At 40.8% G+C, this 17,297-nt stretch overlaps 3 protein-coding genes across 7 annotated transcripts in view; 2 read left to right on the top strand and 1 right to left on the bottom strand.

The window, feature by feature from the left end:
* The first annotated feature begins 30 nt into the window (after window positions 1-30).
* LOC100705231 (ATP synthase subunit beta, mitochondrial) lies at window positions 31-3,136 on the top strand. The gene is made up of 10 exons (XM_003447328.5): window positions 31-194; window positions 663-836; window positions 917-1,091; window positions 1,275-1,396; window positions 1,494-1,678; window positions 1,810-1,968; window positions 2,055-2,177; window positions 2,262-2,474; window positions 2,567-2,768; window positions 2,879-3,136. The coding sequence occupies exons 1-10, from the start codon at window positions 89-91 to the stop codon at window positions 2,974-2,976; spliced, it is 1,557 nt and encodes a 518-aa protein (XP_003447376.1). The 5' UTR covers window positions 31-88; the 3' UTR covers window positions 2,977-3,136.
* On the bottom strand, window positions 2,592-8,208 carry zgc:172182 (coiled-coil domain-containing protein 89). 3 transcript variants are annotated; one of them, XM_005452957.4, is made up of 8 exons: window positions 8,071-8,208; window positions 6,383-6,855; window positions 6,106-6,236; window positions 4,336-4,472; window positions 4,164-4,240; window positions 3,425-3,524; window positions 3,247-3,340; window positions 2,592-2,728 (listed from the first exon to the last, which is right to left on the bottom strand). In XM_005452957.4, exons 2-7 carry the CDS (start codon window positions 6,850-6,852, stop codon window positions 3,254-3,256), a joined length of 1,002 nt encoding a protein of 333 aa, XP_005453014.1. In that variant the 5' UTR covers window positions 6,853-6,855; window positions 8,071-8,208; the 3' UTR covers window positions 2,592-2,728; window positions 3,247-3,253. The 3 variants fall into 3 exon arrangements, with proteins under 3 accessions (XP_005453014.1, XP_003447437.1, XP_005453015.1); XM_003447389.5 differs by having other exon boundaries at window positions 7,966-8,157; XM_005452958.4 differs by lacking the exon at window positions 8,071-8,208 and adding an exon at window positions 7,892-8,020.
* Window positions 8,209-8,807: 599 nt separating this feature from the next.
* Window positions 8,808-17,297, top strand: part of lrp2a (low density lipoprotein receptor-related protein 2a) — a 54,968-nt gene continuing 46,478 nt past the window's right edge. For 2 of the 3 annotated variants that reach the window (XM_013272667.3, XM_019352491.2), the window contains exons 1-9: window positions 8,809-8,986; window positions 13,949-14,056; window positions 14,309-14,431; window positions 14,729-14,845; window positions 15,263-15,373; window positions 15,511-15,624; window positions 15,713-15,829; window positions 16,379-16,522; window positions 16,629-16,748. In XM_013272667.3, the coding sequence (XP_013128121.1) occupies window positions 8,917-8,986; window positions 13,949-14,056; window positions 14,309-14,431; window positions 14,729-14,845; window positions 15,263-15,373; window positions 15,511-15,624; window positions 15,713-15,829; window positions 16,379-16,522; window positions 16,629-16,748 (1,024 nt within the window). In that variant the 5' untranslated portion in view covers window positions 8,809-8,916. Of the gene's footprint in view, window positions 8,987-13,948; window positions 14,057-14,308; window positions 14,432-14,728; window positions 14,846-15,262; window positions 15,374-15,510; window positions 15,625-15,712; window positions 15,830-16,378; window positions 16,523-16,628; window positions 16,749-17,297 lie in introns of all 3 variants that reach the window. The other variant, XM_013272668.2, reaches the window with a different exon arrangement.

The raw sequence follows: 17,297 nt of genomic DNA, 5'->3' as shown, positions 1-17,297 counted from the left end.
TCCTACCGCACATGCTCAGACAGGCCCGCTTCAGCGGTTAGAGATCTGCCATAAGCAGAGTGCGCCGTCACCTTCAGCCATCTTAACCATGTTGGGTGCCTTGGGACGGTGCTGCAGCGGGGCTCTGCAGGCTCTGAAGCCTGGTTTCAGCTCTCTGAAGACAATCCCCGGGAGAAATGCGGCTCTCTATTCCAGTAAGTAAAGTTTTAAACTGTGGCCGACTGTCAGCATTATGTGTCGCTTGTTACTACAGCCAGTAGATGCAAGCCCGACGGAACAGGCCTGCACCATTAAGGCTCCATCCATTGAAGATCAGTGGGTATTTTAGCCAAATAAAGGATCTAAAATATGAGCGAACCAGTTATTTAGGCATGTTTTTGCTTTAGGCATTTGTCTTTGCTCCATATATGTCTTACTTCGCTGTCTTCCATAAATGACCTTCGTAAGCGGGTCATTGTTTTGGCACAGACTCTGTTCTCGCTGTTCCAAAGTTTTTAGTTAGTCTGTGTGCTTTAGTTACAACAGAATGCGGAAGTGCATTTAAGAAAACCTAAAAATGTGGCAGTATTTTATAGTTTTGTTAATCTGCCTGCCCTCTAGCTGTACTTCAGTTCTTGAACTGTTGCTGTCATGTGCTGCCATTCATTTCACTGTCCTTTCAGGCAGGGGTTATGCTGCCCCAGCTGCTCAGGCTTCGCTGGCCAATGGCCGGATAGTAGCTGTGATTGGTGCTGTGGTGGATGTCCAGTTTGATGAGGGCCTGCCTCCCATTCTCAATGCCCTGGAGGTGGCAGGCCGCGAGAGCCGGCTGGTGCTGGAGGTGGCACAGCATCTGGGTGAGTGTGCTGAAATGAGCCAGCTGAACGCTCCAGAGTGAATATTTGTCCTTAATGTCTTTCTTCGTGCGTTCATTCAGGTGAAAACACAGTCAGGACCATCGCCATGGACGGTACTGAGGGTCTGGTCCGTGGTCAGAAGGTTCTCGACACTGGAGCTCCCATTCGGATTCCCGTGGGCCCCGAGACCTTGGGCAGGATTATGAATGTCATTGGAGAACCCATTGATGAGAGGGGTCCAATTAGTACAAAGCAGTGAGTATTGAAAGGATATAAACTTTCCCACCGTCTGTGAATATCTCAGCTTGTGTCTGTTTTACTCAAATAAGAGTTAAAAAGTGTCTTTACTATTAATAGGTTTGACAGATGATAAAGCACACATGGCACCTGTCTTATTCAATTATAAGCATGTTTACAATAACAAATATTACTTGGCAGGACTGCTCCTATTCATGCTGAAGCCCCTGAGTTCACTGACATGAGTGTGGAGCAGGAGATCCTGGTGACTGGCATCAAAGTGGTCGATCTGCTGGCACCCTACGCCAAGGGTGGAAAGATCGGTTTGTCGATATTATTATTATTTTTTAAATCCAATTTTATTTTTTCACACAAGTATTCCTTGTTAATTTATTATTGTGTATGCTTCATTACTTAAAGGTCTGTTTGGCGGTGCTGGTGTTGGCAAGACTGTGTTGATTATGGAGCTGATCAACAATGTGGCAAAGGCTCACGGTGGTTACTCTGTGTTTGCTGGAGTGGGCGAGAGAACCCGTGAAGGAAATGACTTGTACCATGAGATGATTGAGTCTGGTGTCATTAACCTGAAGGACACGACCTCAAAGGTGACAGCCTTTAACAAGTTAGCTGTTAAAACGTATGTAGTCATTGTATTGTAGCAGTAAAAGTTGGGTTTTTAGCTCTGCTGTTGGATTTTCAGTTAAGTTTCCTGGGACTCTTGTGTTATGTTTCTCAGGTGGCGCTGGTGTATGGTCAGATGAACGAGCCTCCAGGTGCTCGTGCGAGAGTTGCCCTGACCGGTTTGACTGTTGCAGAATACTTCCGCGATCAGGAGGGACAGGACGTGCTCCTCTTTATTGACAACATCTTTAGGTTTACCCAGGCTGGATCAGAGGTTTGCAATGGAATAAAAACATAAGTTTTGTTAGACCTAATAGTTATGTCATCTCTCACTTTAATATTTATATCATTATGCTTCAGGTGTCTGCTCTGTTGGGTCGTATCCCTTCTGCCGTGGGTTACCAGCCAACACTGGCCACTGATATGGGTACAATGCAGGAGAGAATCACCACCACTAAGAAAGGCTCCATCACCTCAGTACAAGTAAGAAGTCCCAGGATGCTAATGCTAATTACATGTCAGCATGCTCTTTTTTTTCTGGATTATTATAACTGATTTCTATTGCAGGCTATTTATGTGCCTGCTGATGACTTGACTGACCCCGCTCCAGCTACCACTTTTGCTCACTTGGATGCGACAACCGTGCTGTCCCGCGCTATCGCCGAGCTTGGTATCTATCCCGCTGTGGATCCCCTAGATTCAACTTCCCGCATCATGGACCCCAATATTGTTGGTTCTGAACACTACGATGTTGCCCGTGGTGTGCAGAAAATTCTTCAGGTAAGCTGTATGCTATTACAATTTATTAATAACAAACAATCAATACAAAGAGCAAAAACAAATGACTGTTTCTTTCTTTATTTTTTTTGTAGGACTATAAATCATTACAGGACATCATTGCTATCCTCGGTATGGATGAATTGTCTGAGGAGGACAAGTTAACTGTAGCACGTGCCCGCAAGATCCAGCGTTTCCTGTCTCAGCCCTTCCAGGTAGCTGAAGTCTTTACCGGTCATTTGGGCAAGCTGGTCCCTCTGAAGGAAACAATCAAAGGCTTTAAGAGCATTCTAGGAGGTAAAGTCCAGCACTGAAATAAAAACCTTTTTTAAATGGCATCAACTTGGTGTGCTTTTTATAGTAATGGTTACTGATGTTTTGTTTTTGTTTTGTTTTTTCTCTCCAAGGTGAATATGATGCCTTGCCAGAGCAGGCTTTCTACATGGTGGGCCCCATTGAAGAAGTAGTCCAAAAGGCTGAGAAACTGGCCGAGGAACATGCGTAAACGATATCTCTCTGAGGCCGGAAAGTTTTGAGATGAACATTTGTACAGTGTAATTTCTATTTGAGGAACTTCTAATGTGTCATGCTAAGTATGTTTGTTGTGGTTCCATTTCTCTGGAAGATTAAATAAATAAATAAATAAAAATTAAAATTGTGTCGTATCCATGGCTTATTTTCTTCTTTTTTTCCACCCTTCCCTTGAAATTGTCCACAAGTATGCATACTTGTTCAAAATAAATTAAAAAAACATCATATTGATTAGAAAACATACCAGATGTTTAGCCAATCATGTGGCGCAGCTTCCTATTCAGCTCCCTTTCCTGTGTGAGGAGGCTGTCACTGTGTTCTTTGAAGGCGTCGAAATCCTGTGAAGATGAAACATTTGGAACATGTTCTCAGCCTCAGTTTGGACGACCATGAAATTTTGCAGACTGCCTATTTCAATTCACCTCTTTTAGCTTCTCGAACTTTCTCACAGATCGATCAAGAGCAGACTGGAGGGACTTCACTCTTGCATCTTTGTTAATGGCTTCTACTTCACGTGCAAACCTGAAAGTCGAGAACAAGTGTAAGATCGCTCTCATCTCTCATGTGTGCTTCAGTCTTTCTGTGTGTGATTCTGGAAATAAATCTCAGTATGCCATGTTGAAGGATGTCTCAATTCCTAAAGTTTGTTAAGAAGCGAGAGGAGGCTGGCTTACAGAAGTTAAAATGAAGGATGCACAGGTGCACAGAACTATTTTTACCTTCAGTGTATAAAAGAGGTGAAGCACACAACTGGAATATACAAATCGCAGAGGAAGGAGTCCATAAACTAATTGTATTTATAACTTGTTTCAGTTATTTATGATGATCAAACCTTCTGGCCTTCACTGTCACTGTGATTAAGAAAGGTAGATATACCTTGTCGTGTTGTAAATTAAAAGAATCGATCAATATAAAAGATCACCATGAGGACTGCAACACTGGAGATTATAAAGTCCTGCAGTGCTGTAAGTAGCATAACAAAATTTATAGTGCAGATGTTAAACATTCTCATTTGACACTTTAAAGTGATGGCTTGAGGCAAAACTGTGATACTTCTCTAGTGGGAAGGGCTAAGACATGAGGACAGGAGTAGAGGAGAAAATAAGAAAGTCAGTTAAACTTTAAAGTCTTACAGCAATGTAACGTAAGCACTGTTAGTACCTCTCCAGCGCCTCCAGTCGCGCTTTCTTCTCATCTTTGCATTTTGTCTCCAGGTTCTGGATTTCCTCCTGTTTCTCCTGCATTTAAGAGCAGTTTGTATGTTAATGAAGCCATTCATCCATGAGCATTTGTGTGTGTTTATTAATTAGAACAATGCTGTTTTTTTATTGACCTGTATCACTTTGCCTCTTTCCATAGAAAGACACAAAAACTTGTCCTTCTCCTTCATGAGACTTGTTATCCTTTCTCTCATTTTGATTTCATTCAAAGCGCGCTGTTCTTCAGCCTCTTGAAGCTGCAGCTTCAGTTCTGTTTGCAGAAAGAAAGACATTATTTTGTAAACTGTAGAGGAGACAGACCTACAGGGAGTGCAGAATTATTAGGCAAATGAGTATTTTGTCCACATCATCCTCTTCATGCATGTTGTCTTACTCCAAGCTGTATAGGCTCGAAAGCCTACTACCAATTAAGCATATTAGGTGATGTGCATCTCTGTAATGAGAAGGGGTGTGGTCTAATGACATCAACACCCTATATCAGGTGTGCATAATTATTAGGCAACTTCCTTTCCTTTGGCAAAATGGGTCAAAAGAAGGACTTGACAGGCTCAGAAAAGTCAAAAATAGTGAGATATCTTGCAGAGGGATGCAGCAGTCTTAAAATTGCAAAGCTTCTGAAGCGTGATCATCGAACAATCAAGCGTTTCATTCAAAATAGTCAACAGGGTCGCAAGAAGCGTGTGGAAAAACCAAGGCGCAAAATAACTGCCCATGAACTGAGAAAAGTCAAGCGTGCAGCTGCCAAGATGCCACTTGCCACCAGTTTGGCCATATTTCAGAGCTGCAACATCACTGGAGTGCCCAAAAGCACAAGGTGTGCAATACTCAGAGACATGGCCAAGGTAAGAAAGGCTGAAAGACGACCACCACTGAACAAGACACACAAGCTGAAACGTCAAGACTGGGCCAAGAAATATCTCAAGACTGATTTTTCTAAGGTTTTATGGACTGATGAAATGAGAGTGAGTCTTGATGGGCCAGATGGATGGGCCCGTGGCTGGATTGGTAAAGGGCAGAGAGCTCCAGTCCGACTCAGACGCCAGCAAGGTGGAGGTGGAGTACTGGTTTGGGCTGGTATCATCAAAGATGAGCTTGTGGGGCCTTTTCGGGTTGAGGATGGAGTCAAGCTCAACTCCCAGTCCTACTGCCAGTTTCTGGAAGACACCTTCTTCAAGCAGTGGTACAGGAAGAAGTCTGCATCCTTCAAGAAAAACATGATTTTCATGCAGGACAATGCTCCATCACACGCGTCCAAGTACTCCACAGCGTGGCTGGCAAGAAAGGGTATAAAAGAAGAAAAACTAATGACATGGCCTCCTTGTTCACCTGATCTGAACCCCATTGAGAACCTGTGGTCCATCATCAAATGTGAGATTTACAAGGAGGGAAAACAGTACACCTCTCTGAACAGTGTCTGGGAGGCTGTGGTTGCTGCTGCACGCAATGTTGATGGTGAACAGATCAAAACACTGACAGAATCCATGGATGGCAGGCTTTTGAGTGTCCTTGCAAAGAAAGGTGGCTATATTGGTCGCTGATTTGTTTTTGTTTTGTTTTTGAATGTCAGAAATGTATATTTGTGAATGTGGAGATGTTATATTGGTTTCACTGGTAAAAATAAATAATTGAAATGGGTATATATTTGTTTTTTGTTAAGTTGCCTAATAATTATGCACAGTAATAGTCACCTGCACACACAGATATCCCCCTAAAATAGCTCAAACTAAAAACAAACTAAAAACTACTTCCAAAAACATTCAGCTTTGATATTAATGAGTTTTTTGGGTTCATTGAGAACATGGTTGTTGTTCAATAATAAAATTATTCCTCAAAAATACAACTTGCCTAATAATTCTGCACTCCCTGTATAGTTTTCTACGCACCTTTGCAGTTGTCCACAGCCTCTTTGTGCTGCTGGTGTGCATCCTGTAGCTCATCGATTAGTGATGTTTCCCTGGCTACATGCAGATTTTCTTGTTCCAGGAGTTCCATCTGGCATCCAACTAATTTCTCCCTTAAGTTTTAGTGTAAAATAATTCAAAGTAAATTAACAACTACATATTTAATTATTTTTATTACTGTTCAATAATGCTTGTTTTTCAATAGTCTGAGATTGAATCTCATTAGATTCAAGCATTAGAGTTAATTAGAGTTAATTACCGATATTCCTTTCTCTTGTGTGCATATTTCTCTGTCAGCCGTTTAACTTCTTCCTCCAGTTTCTGCACTAACACTTGGCTGTTGTGTAACCTCTGTGAGAAAAGCGATTCGTTCTCTGACTGCAGCTTTTCGTTTTCAAGTTTTAACCGGCTGTTATGATTTTTATACTCCTCCATGAAAGCAATAATTGCTTGATTGTTGGCAGCTAAATCCATAAATCTTTTCTCCAGTATCTCTGATTTGTTCCTTTCCTCTTCCAGTTCTTTCTGACAGCGTGCCACTTGGTCCTCATGCTCTGCATTGATTTTCTGCAGGGCTTGATATCGGAGAGACACCTCGTCGGCTCTGTTTTTCAGAATGCAGATCAAACTTGACTGCTCATCTACTCTGGACCTCAACATCTTTTCCTCTGTTAGATCCTCCGTGGGAAGACTTTGAAGTTTCCCAGGTGACTTCTGAATGCAGTCCATATGCTGTGAACAAAGGAAAGAAACCTAATGTTAAAACATGGCAATAACTTCACACCAATCTGACAAGGCAGGCAGCTTGCCCATCCTGAGCCTGTGTATTTAGACATGGTTAATTCAACCTTCTGCTTAGTTAAAACTCAGCATCAAAATGGGGACGAAAAGCAATTTAAGTAATTTAAGTAGTTCAATTCACAATTCAGCAATTTAAGCAGTTCAAATAACCAGCTGACGTGTGGAAAAGCATCTCTGAATGCAGAGCATATTAAAACATTGAAGCAGATTGTCTACAACAGCAGAAGACTATTTTAAATGGGGACAAGTCAGCTGGTGAGTGTATTTAACTCAGGGATGTCAAACTCATTTTACATCGTTGACCACAAACAGCCCACTTCGATCTCAGCCAGTGAAAAGAAAGAAATTACTACACATTTAATCATTGAGATATCTTAATACAAGATAAAGAAGAGAAACAGTATGTCTCAGTTTTTCTACATGATAAATAAATGCTGCGTAGTAATTGAAAGAAATCTGTCAGCATGACTCTTTGGGCTTAAATTGTAAGAAGTAAATGTATAAAATTACAGTCTATAAGACAATTAGTTTGGTGTATTGTGAATGGCTATGGGATGAGATGTTTATAATAAGGCAAACTTGTAAAAGCCACCTAATTGGCAGGATTGGAGCCTTCGCCGGGCTGATTCTGGACCTGGGCCTTAGGTTTGACACTCCTGGTTTAACTATTAACTATAGCGGTTAAATGTAACGGACTAAGTCCAATGCTATTGTTGTGGAGCAATCGTACAATTGTTCATAATTTTCTTTAAGTACACTATTGGGCTAAATGTACTTCCGCGACTAAACACTTTTAGGTATTTAACGGTTTTAGATACTCTCTGCGCACCTTAAAAGGTCGCTAGCTCACTTTTTATGTTACCCATCTCTTATTATTCTTTTTAGCAAGTTTCCAATTTATTCACACACTTAGCTCATTTAAATTTATTCCTCATTTAAAGCATTTAAGTAATACAGCAGTACTTACAGTTAAGAATTGTCGAGAAACTAAACTTAGTATTAGTTTGAACTAACTTTTTTGTTTTATTTTTTTAAACACACCTCCACCTCGCTGCCCTCCATCTTCATGTTTTCCTCTGCACTGCTCTGTGAAACTGCCATGTCGAGTTCATAAAATACAGATTTTCAGTCACATTTTTTCCGTACCTAACTTCCACTTGTCGTTGAAAATATCTTAAAAGTCTCGGTTGCGCCGTCGCTAATGGCAACCATCTTTGAACCGCCCTTTCTTCTGATTTATCGAGTCCCACTATTCGGCCGCATGAGGGCGATGTTGAGCTTATTATCGGCCGCCAACATGGTTAACAGTAGTTTTTCATTATTATTTTTTTAATTTTAATTTTTTATTTATTTACAGTTTTTATTTGTTATTTTTATTATTTTTTTGATAATTGTATTTTTCCGTGGCGCTAAATTTATATATTTTTATTTTGGGGAGATCATTACACCATAATTCCGTTAGTTTACCATTAGATAATCTAATAATCGTTTGACCTCCTTTTGCAAAGCACCGTTACAAAGACTCTTAACAAAGTGCATTTTTGTCGTCATATGTGCCAGAAACATGGTCCTTGCTCGGGCTCTAACCAACCATACTGGGATTAAGCTCTCTGCCTGGGCCTTCTTGGACGCCCTAGAAGGCCTTTTTGTAGTTGCATGTTTTTTTTATTTAGTCGCCCACTCTTTATTTTTTCCCCCAAGAACCAGTAGGCACCCATTTCAATCCCTAAATCAAAGTGATAGCCCGCTGAGAGTGAAAAATCACTGGCACTGGGACGAGTCGGACCTTACTCGGCATTATGCAGATTCCAGGGCCCAGAGGGATTTATTCTGAGGGCCGAGGCTGGGTTGGGGGAGCGGCTGTCCTGGCCTTTGTGCACGCCCCTTTTCATCAACTAGCGGGCCAAGAAAGACAGAGGAAAGCAACAGCATCCCAGCCCCAGTCCTTACAGCTCCTCCATCTGCACAGCGGAGCTGGACGGACCAGCCAGGATGTGGAGAGCACTGCTACTTAAACTCCTTTTTGTCCTTATATGCTGTGTTACATGGCACCACTCTGAAGGTAAGTACTGTGATTTTTTTTTTTTTACTTTTTTTTTTCCTCTGTCCACACAGGATGTTAGCTGAATGACTCATTGAGGAACTGCATAGCTGTTGCACTGGAGTGCACTTGTTGCACATAGAAAAAAATATGAGAAAACTGAAAATCAAACATATTTGATGGAATTTAAAGAGCAAAAGAAGGTGGAAATAGTATTGTTAATGATTCAAAAAGCCTTCGTTTTAGTGCCTGCACTCAGGATGATACTGTATTTTTATTTATTTATTTATTCAAATTTAGCCACCAGGTAAAGTAATTCTGTCTGTGGCGCTAAATGCTTTTCCACATAGTATTACTTTAAAGGTTGAGCACAAAGCCTTCCTCACACCGATTGGAAGTTCTCTTGAGGAACTTTTGCCTGAGCTTTACTGTTGCTAGGTAACAGAAAAGAGCATGTGACTTACAGGCAATCTGCGAGGACTGTGGGCCACTGGTACAAATCTCATTCAGTGGAGCAGATTTTACGCTGCAAACCCACCGATTCGGCTCAGATTCCAGCTTTATTTTCTAACGCAAGAGAGAGAGGGAGAGACACACACACACACATGAAAAAAAGCTCACACACTGCTCTTTATACGTGACAGTCTCATGCTTGTCTGTTGTGTTAGGAACACGGCTAAGATCTTACTTCTCAAATTGTAATCTGCTTTCTTTTTGCTCAACCCTTAGTATGTAAGCTCCTTACTGTGAATCAAGCAACTAATTACAGTGCAGCTGCTGCAGAAAGGAATCATTTCTAACCAAGAGAAGAACAGTTTCAAGTTTTTTTGTTTTTTAAATAAACCTAAAGTGAGGTCAATGCTACAGCTTTTTTATTTACTGTTATGAAATATCCTAGACCTATTTCCTTACTGGCTAAAAGGCAGAAAATGGGGCCTGTCTATGTAAAAAAACAAAACAAAAAACAAAGACAATATAACTGTACCGTGTAACTGAGACTGTAGCATGTTAAAAAATTCACTTGGCATTTCCTTTGAATCTTGGCAGTTGCATGCAACTTGAAGATGAATTTTGCTGATGACAGCTGAAGGGCACAAAATGATGACTTGAGAAAAACAGCAGACGTCCAGCAAACTTAGTCAGCTTGTGCATGTCGATCATTAGCTTGGATTAGTTGACTGCTTAAATATTATTTATTTATCTTTAACCTGAATTTATGAATGACCACTACGTGTTAAACCATATTGCTGGACATTGCCTCCCTGGCTTCCCTGGGCTGCTTTGTCACTTAGAATATAAGATTGGTGGTAGCTTGTTTTACTGTGAGGGGGGCAGGGTACTTTCTAATCTCTTCCTGATCCTCCACAAAAATCCTTTAGTTTGATAACTGTTTCTTCCAGGACCTTCTGGAAAACATTATCCAGGCCTTGAGCTTGATACTACTACTGAATGCTTACACTGGCATTAATAGCTAACGTGACTGTTTGAGAAGATTTCATGGTGCTGGTTTATTAACTATTATCTGCCATTTCTGCTGTTTTGGATGTGTTTTGTCAGCAAGTTGAGCTGTTATCTCCAATTATCATTTACCAGGAAATCTTAATAGCCTATTATGCACATAGTGCAAACTTTAATAGCTCTATAAATTGCTTTTATTTAAATATACTAACAAACAACATGCAAACTGGAAGACGTAGATTACAGACTGAAACCTATTTTTAGTTCCAGTCTGTAATGACGTCAATAAAAATGTTTTCTTTCTTGTTGAAACTTTTCGAGACTTTTCAAGCTCAGCCAGCACGTGCACCTTAAACCTTGTGCCCGTGGCCAAGCGTCTTTCCGGTGTAGGAGCCTAAGTCTGCGTGCAACAGTAACACTGTGGGAGAAACTGGAGCACAGTTGACACAAATTGAGAGCAAATCCTTTTGGTAGCTCCCCTGTTAAAGTCCACGTTAAAGACACCAAGGATGGAGTTTAGCCTCCAACCAGCTGCTTCGTGAGCTCTGACACACAGCACAGAGGAGAAGTAAGATGTCCAGTAGCTGTGTTATTGCATCGTGACAACTTAATTTATGATTCCTTTCACTTACTGTTTTGTTGGGGCATGCATCAAAAAGCTGAGCATTCCTCCATTCCAACCAGACCAAGGCTTTATTCCTCGCCCTATTTATGCCTTCCTTTTGTTCACATGCCACTGCCAAAGCTGCCTTGTTTTTTTTGTTTTTTTTAGCCGTTTTTGAGTGTAGCACTAAGAGCCAAAGTCACTTGTTTGGCAATTGACTGCATTCTGCTGCATTGATTTCCATATGAAATGGGCAGCAGCACTTCGCTCTGACAGCGTTTCATGCTGCCAGCAGACGTTTTCTCAACTTTTCTCCGCTCACATCCATTGAGTGCAGAGGGCTGCACCAAAACAAGACGGCACTGATGAAAGCGTGAAGACTTCTTTTGAGATACCCCATGTGACAAGAAAGAGATGTTTCACAACAGCAGTGGACAGACAAGTTTTTTTCTTTTTGTCAGAAGGTGGCATATAGTATGTTCTACTCTGGTTCTGCAGGTTGTGAAGCTTGCTTTCCTCTACCTTTTTTTAGGGCGACACTTCAGAGTTACACATTTGCATCACTGCTCACAACTCTGTTGTGCCATTGTAATTTCACAGAGGCATTTAAGGCGTTTGGGGGGCTTCATACAGAGGAAAATTCCACTCGTGCGCTTCTTTGTCGGGCGTTCTTATCCTCATCCTCGGACAGAGCAGCGCTCTTTCCTGCTGTGGGTTTAAGTTGCTAATTAGAAAAGACAAAGCCAGAAGGAAGGGGAAAGGAAAACAACAACATTACACAAAAGCCTCAGCTAAAACTCTCATTAGAAAACACTCATCATCACCGCCCCCACACACACTCACTTGAAAAAAGCATTCTTAATAAGACCTTTGCTTTGTCCTTGCTTAATTTTGACTGACTTTCTCAGTTTAACAACATAATTTAAGGATTTACAAAAATGCTCTATTGTGAATGTAAGAAGAAACCTAACACAAGATAGTGCTGTTAAAGGTTCGGCATCAGTGCACCGTATCTGTCACCATTCCCAGAAGTAATGCTGTCAGGAAACACTGGCTGCATTTGAAAGCATCCAGTAGATTGGTTTCTTCCTGGCATACCGGCCTTTAAGGTGTCACTGTTTGCATTTATAGCTTCTATACACCTCTAGAGTTTTTTCAGCGGTAGAACAAGTACTCCAAATACTTCTCTCTTTAAGTAAATAAGGAGAAATACATAAATGTTATAAGACTTCATTGCAAGTAAATCTTCTGCATGAAAACTGATTTCAGATAAATGATGTAATGTAGTGCCAGCAAGATGTAGTCAAAGCAGAAGGCTATAAAAGAAGTGGTTGTCTTCCCTGAGTAAAGTATTGTTAAATGTGATATCATTAGATAACTAATTGTCAAGCATCAATGGGTAAGCAGCATGCTACTTGCTTTTATATGCTTTCAAGTCCCTGAGTGAAGCATAATGTCACAATAAAAATTGTCACCTTAAAGTGTACTTACTTACAAATCACAATTATATTCTTAAGTCTTAATGAAACATTTTTTTCTGAAAAATCACTTTTTTAAAGCTTCTTTTAGATGTTTAAATTGATAGGATTGCGTCCAATTTCACAGTGAATGGCAATAAATATATTTTTGTTATTATTTATGATTCTTTTTTTGAAACTCCTAGTTGTCCTGCACAGACAACACTTCTTTTTATCAGTGTATATATGCTGTTTTTGTTTAATAGATTTAGTCTTTTCGCTACTTGTGTCCTGCATCCAACGCTTCTTCCACGCTATAGTTGAAACCTCTAGGATCATTGACTTGTAACAACGACCTCCTTTGAGCAAGTTTGTGAGCAATTTTATCATTAGTAAACTGAGCAGGAAAAAAGGTTTGCTTCCTGGATAGCTGCTGGCAGAGTTAAAAATGTGGCCCTTTTTTTGTTCAGTTGGTTGTAAAGCAGTTAATTGGAGACAAGAAAGCAACCTACACAACTATTTTAGTGCAGAAGCACCAGCAGTGACCACAGAACTGCTTTAGAAGCAATCTATCATTAAAATAGTCCATAACTCAAAGCAATGATTAGCTCTTGGTGCTAAATATAGTCTGTGTTTCCTTTAAATAGCATTTATTACCGTCACTCAACTGCCTGCTGGCTTGTGGCCAAAACCATTATTGTGAAATTGTAAAGGCATGATATAGGTTACTAAAGCCCTGGATTTTAGATAAAAACTGTCGATTTTTAAAAATTCTCAAGAAGGTATTTGATCAAGGGGGAACGTTATTTTCAAAATGCTGGATAAGACAGGACAGAGACAGACCCCCAACCCTGAGCATGCACCACCAATCACCACCTCACACTTCCTCTCATAAAGAATTTGGGTTGAAATGGCTGCGGTACCACCCAGTACCAGTATTTATTCCAATTACATTTCTGACTGGACAGGAAAAGCATGCACCATAAATCAGGCTGTCAAAGAGCCCATCAGAATTGCACATTCCTATTTGAACGGGGTCTGATGGAGTGCTCTGCCTCTGAACTATGCTGCTTGAATCAATCTCTCCTGGTAAACGTCAGGGAAGGTAGAGCCGTGGTACCTTATCTCTACCATTGCCACTCAGTGAGAACATCAAAAGGAAGCTTGGGAAGAGCGCAGTGAAGGTTGTGTAACTGTCGGTTGGATGGCTGGCACGTTTGTCTCCAAGGCTCATCAATGCTGTTTGCAACAGACTATATCAGAGAACGCCTACCCTCCCTCCCCATGGCCTGTTTTTCAATGCATATATAAAAGACATTTGATTTATCATTTATTTTTATGTATTTATGTTTTGTTTTGGACAGGATGACAAACAGGAATACAACTAAAATTGAAATTTAACGTAGAATGCACATTTTGGGGAAAAAAAAGCTTAAATTGAACTCAAGCTGTGATTGCATGTAGGATGTGAATTGGGGCAGTTCCGCTGCGGGACAGGTCGATGTATCCCCGGTGACTGGCACTGTGACGGGACGTCAGACTGCGTCGATGACTCTGATGAGCACGACTGCCGTGAGTTACTTATGGTTTTAATATTTCATGTACAATGCTTGTTAGATTTGAGTGTTTTTGGTGGTGGAAGAAATTAAACTAAATCCTGCTATCGATGAAAATATATTGCAATAAAGTGTGCACAGTAATTAGCAACATTAGTGTGGTTACAGCTAAGCACAAGTAATTAAAAACGGCGCTTGATCAGCAGTAAAATTTGTACTTCTGGATTTCGTTCGGCAGGCGTAAGTAATGAAATGCTCTGTCTCACAGCTCAGGTAACGTGTGATAGCAGCCATTTCCAGTGTCTGAGTGACGGCGAGTGTATCCCAAACCTATGGGTGTGTGATGATGAGGAAGACTGTGAGGATGGCTCAGATGAGAGACAGCACTGCCGTAAGTATATTACATCATTATCAGATTATAAAGGGAGCTGTTCAGTGATTAAGTAAACCTATTAAAAAAATACTTAGAATGAAATATTTGAAATAATTTGAATTCTTGCAAATATAAACTATGGCCATGTGGGATTGAACATTGAAATGTTTACGAATGACCCCCCACATAATCTGTGGGACTGAAGTAAGGTACAGAATCTGATGACTTTTAGGTCTCTTTATCTACAATAAAATGAAATTTGAACTCACATAGTTCACATAGATGAATACAAACTTCTTTTTTATCTCTTCCTAGCTGGAAGGACATGCACCAGTGGCCAGTTCAGCTGCAGTAATGGTGCGTGCATCCCAGGAGAGTACCAATGTGACCGTCTGGCAGACTGCTCAGATGGTTCTGATGAGAGAAATTGCCGTAAGTCTTCTCCAAGGTGGTTCCCCCCACCTTTTTTTTTTTTTATCTCAGGCTCCTGTGGCATTTTAATCAATTTGTTAAGATTAAGAGGCTCGCTGACTGACAGAATGGACCACAATATGCTTCTTGTTGTCAGAGGTTGATTGCAGATTCTTTGGTGGATTAGTCAAGCTGAAGTTCAGCTGCTATGCCATTATTGTGCCGACATGGTAGTCTCGCAGCACTGCACACGGTGGTAATCTCACAATTGCATAAAGAATGCTGTGGCAACTGCTGGTGCTATGGTGGTGCTGTTAAATGTTAGTCTCTTATCCCTCCTATTCACAGAGCTTTTCACGTGTTAAAGGCTGAAAAGAGCACAGTTGTCAGGCTGATTTAAATGCATAACATTTGCCTGATGATGGGTTAATCTTACAGATTATCCCGAGTGTACACAGCTGAGGTGTGCCAATGGGGCCTGCTACAACCGGACCCAGAGATGTGACCAGATACTTGACTGCCGCGATGGCTCTGATGAGGCAAACTGCAGTAAGGAGACACTCAATTTTGGTGCTAATGCGTCAAGTGAAAGACGTTTTTGGATCTTCCAAAAATGCAACCAGAAACATGACAAAATCACCAAATCAAGTCCTTTTTTTGTTCTCTTTCTGCTGTGATTTCTTTAGCACAGCGCTGCAATGCGGGCCTGTTTTCATGTCATAATGGGATGTGTGTCCCTCAACGCTACGTCTGTGACCACGACGATGATTGTGGAGACCGAAGCGATGAGCTTAACTGCAGTATGTGGCTCCTGTCGCTGTCACCGTCACTAATTACTGTTATTTTGGTGCAGATAAACAAATGTCTTATTCTCCCCTTGCTCTGCAGCATATCCTACATGTAGAGGCAACTACTTCACGTGTCCCAGTGGCCGCTGCATCCATCAAGTCTGGCTTTGTGATGGAGAGGATGACTGTGAAGATAATGCAGATGAAAAAGGCTGTGGTATGTATACAGTAGTTAAAAAAATCAGTCAGCGTTTATCTGCTTTATCTGTAAAATTAGAATGAGAAGCCTTGGTACTTCAGCTGGACAAATAGCAGTGAAAGGGGTAAGAACTGGAGCTGTGTAAACCTGATTCATCTTTAGTCACCATGGTTGGTTTGGCTTAGAGTGATACTATGCCTGTGCTCCCTTAAGTGTGGTATTCAAATGCCTCTTTGTGGCACAAGATTGTGCAGCCCCCCAAAGTGCTTTAGAATTCCTCCACATGGCTGTGAAGAGTGTGTGTTTTTAAAGGATGGGCTGCAGAAGCTCTCTGAGCCCCCATGTGACCCCCCTCAAAGCTCCACTCCTTTACGTCAATTTAAAGTGACAGCCATTTCCCAGACAATGACCCAGCCACAGTTTTCTTTAGATCAGAACCATTGAATATCTTTTCTATTCCCAACAACTGTACCACCTTTAAAAATTTCTTCAGCTCTGTTTTTTATTGTTGCTTTCCTTTTCTGTGTACAATCCTGCAAAGTGGATGAATTTCTTTTTTATCTACAGATAATGTACAACGGGAGTGTTACCCAGGAGAATGGCCATGTCCATCTTCTGGCCTGTGCATCCCCTTGGATAAGCTTTGCGATGGGATGCCTAACTGTCCAGATGGAGAGGATGAAACTAACACCACCGCTGGACGCAACTGCAGTTAGTATCAACACAACTAGTGTTGTGCACAATTGAGCACACATAAGGAAATCACAAACGGTGTCACTGAAGAATATATCAGCAGTCAGGTTTCTTTTTTGGTCAGGTATTTGGAGATGTGCCTCCCTGAGCTGTGAGCATCACTGCCATGCTTCTCCTGATGGTGGAACTTGTTCCTGTCCTTCTGGATACATTGTCAACAGCAACAACAGTCGCACATGTATAGGTAGATACTGTAGCTATCACTAACTTCTTTGACTAGACATTGGTATGGGTGAGTTGGGATTTTTTAATGCTTTTCACTATGACAGAAATGTATTTCTTTTGCTATGTTTCTAAAAGCCAAACATGTGTAGTTTATGTTGACATCTCGATGCACCAAATCATGTGATGGTAGAAGTATGAGTATATTTTGAACTGTTGTTTTTTTCATGGTGATGTGATTATATGGAATACATCTTTAACAACTTTAAAAACCAAAGATTGGGTGCACAAGTTTTCATTTATTTTGGATTTTCTCTATTCCACACAGGGTGAAAAGTATGCACACAGGCTCAAATATATACAGTGGTGTGAAAAAGTTTTTGAGTTTCTGATTTCCAATGTTTTTTTCTGTTTGACACACTTAAATGTTTCAGATCATCAAACAAATTTAAATATCAGACAAACATAACACAAACAAACACAAAATGTAGTTTCTAAATTAAGATGTTTATTATTAAGGGGAAAAAATCCAAACCTACATGGCCCTGTGTGAAAAAGTACTTGCCCCCTA

The sequence above is a fragment of the Oreochromis niloticus genome, linkage group LG16 (genome assembly GCF_001858045.2).
Source record: "Oreochromis niloticus isolate F11D_XX linkage group LG16, O_niloticus_UMD_NMBU, whole genome shotgun sequence".
NCBI lineage: Eukaryota > Metazoa > Chordata > Actinopteri > Cichliformes > Cichlidae > Oreochromis > Oreochromis niloticus.
The sequence above is the reverse complement of the archived record's forward strand: the minus strand, read 5'-3'. Positions and strand labels throughout refer to the sequence as shown.

Bases quoted from the DNA above. Each gene is read 5' to 3' on its own strand.
- LOC100705231 (XM_003447328.5), top strand. From the start codon at position 89: ATGTTGGGTGCCTTGGGACGGTGCTGCAGCGGGGCTCTGCAGGCTCTG. The intron at 1,397-1,493 runs GTTTGTCGATAT...CATTACTTAAAG, and splicing joins CGCCAAGGGTGGAAAGATCG to GTCTGTTTGGCGGTGCTGGT. The intron at 2,475-2,566 runs GTAAGCTGTATG...TTTTTTTTGTAG, and splicing joins GTGTGCAGAAAATTCTTCAG to GACTATAAATCATTACAGGA.
- zgc:172182 (XM_003447389.5), bottom strand. From the start codon at position 8,025: ATGGCAGTTTCACAGAGCAGTGCAGAGGAAAACATGAAGATGGAGGGC. The intron at 4,473-6,105 runs GTGCGTAGAAAA...TTCTGCAAACAG, and splicing joins GGCTGTGGACAACTGCAAAG to AACTGAAGCTGCAGCTTCAA. The intron at 4,241-4,335 runs GTCAATAAAAAA...TCTTAAATGCAG, and splicing joins AAAGAGGCAAAGTGATACAG to GAGAAACAGGAGGAAATCCA.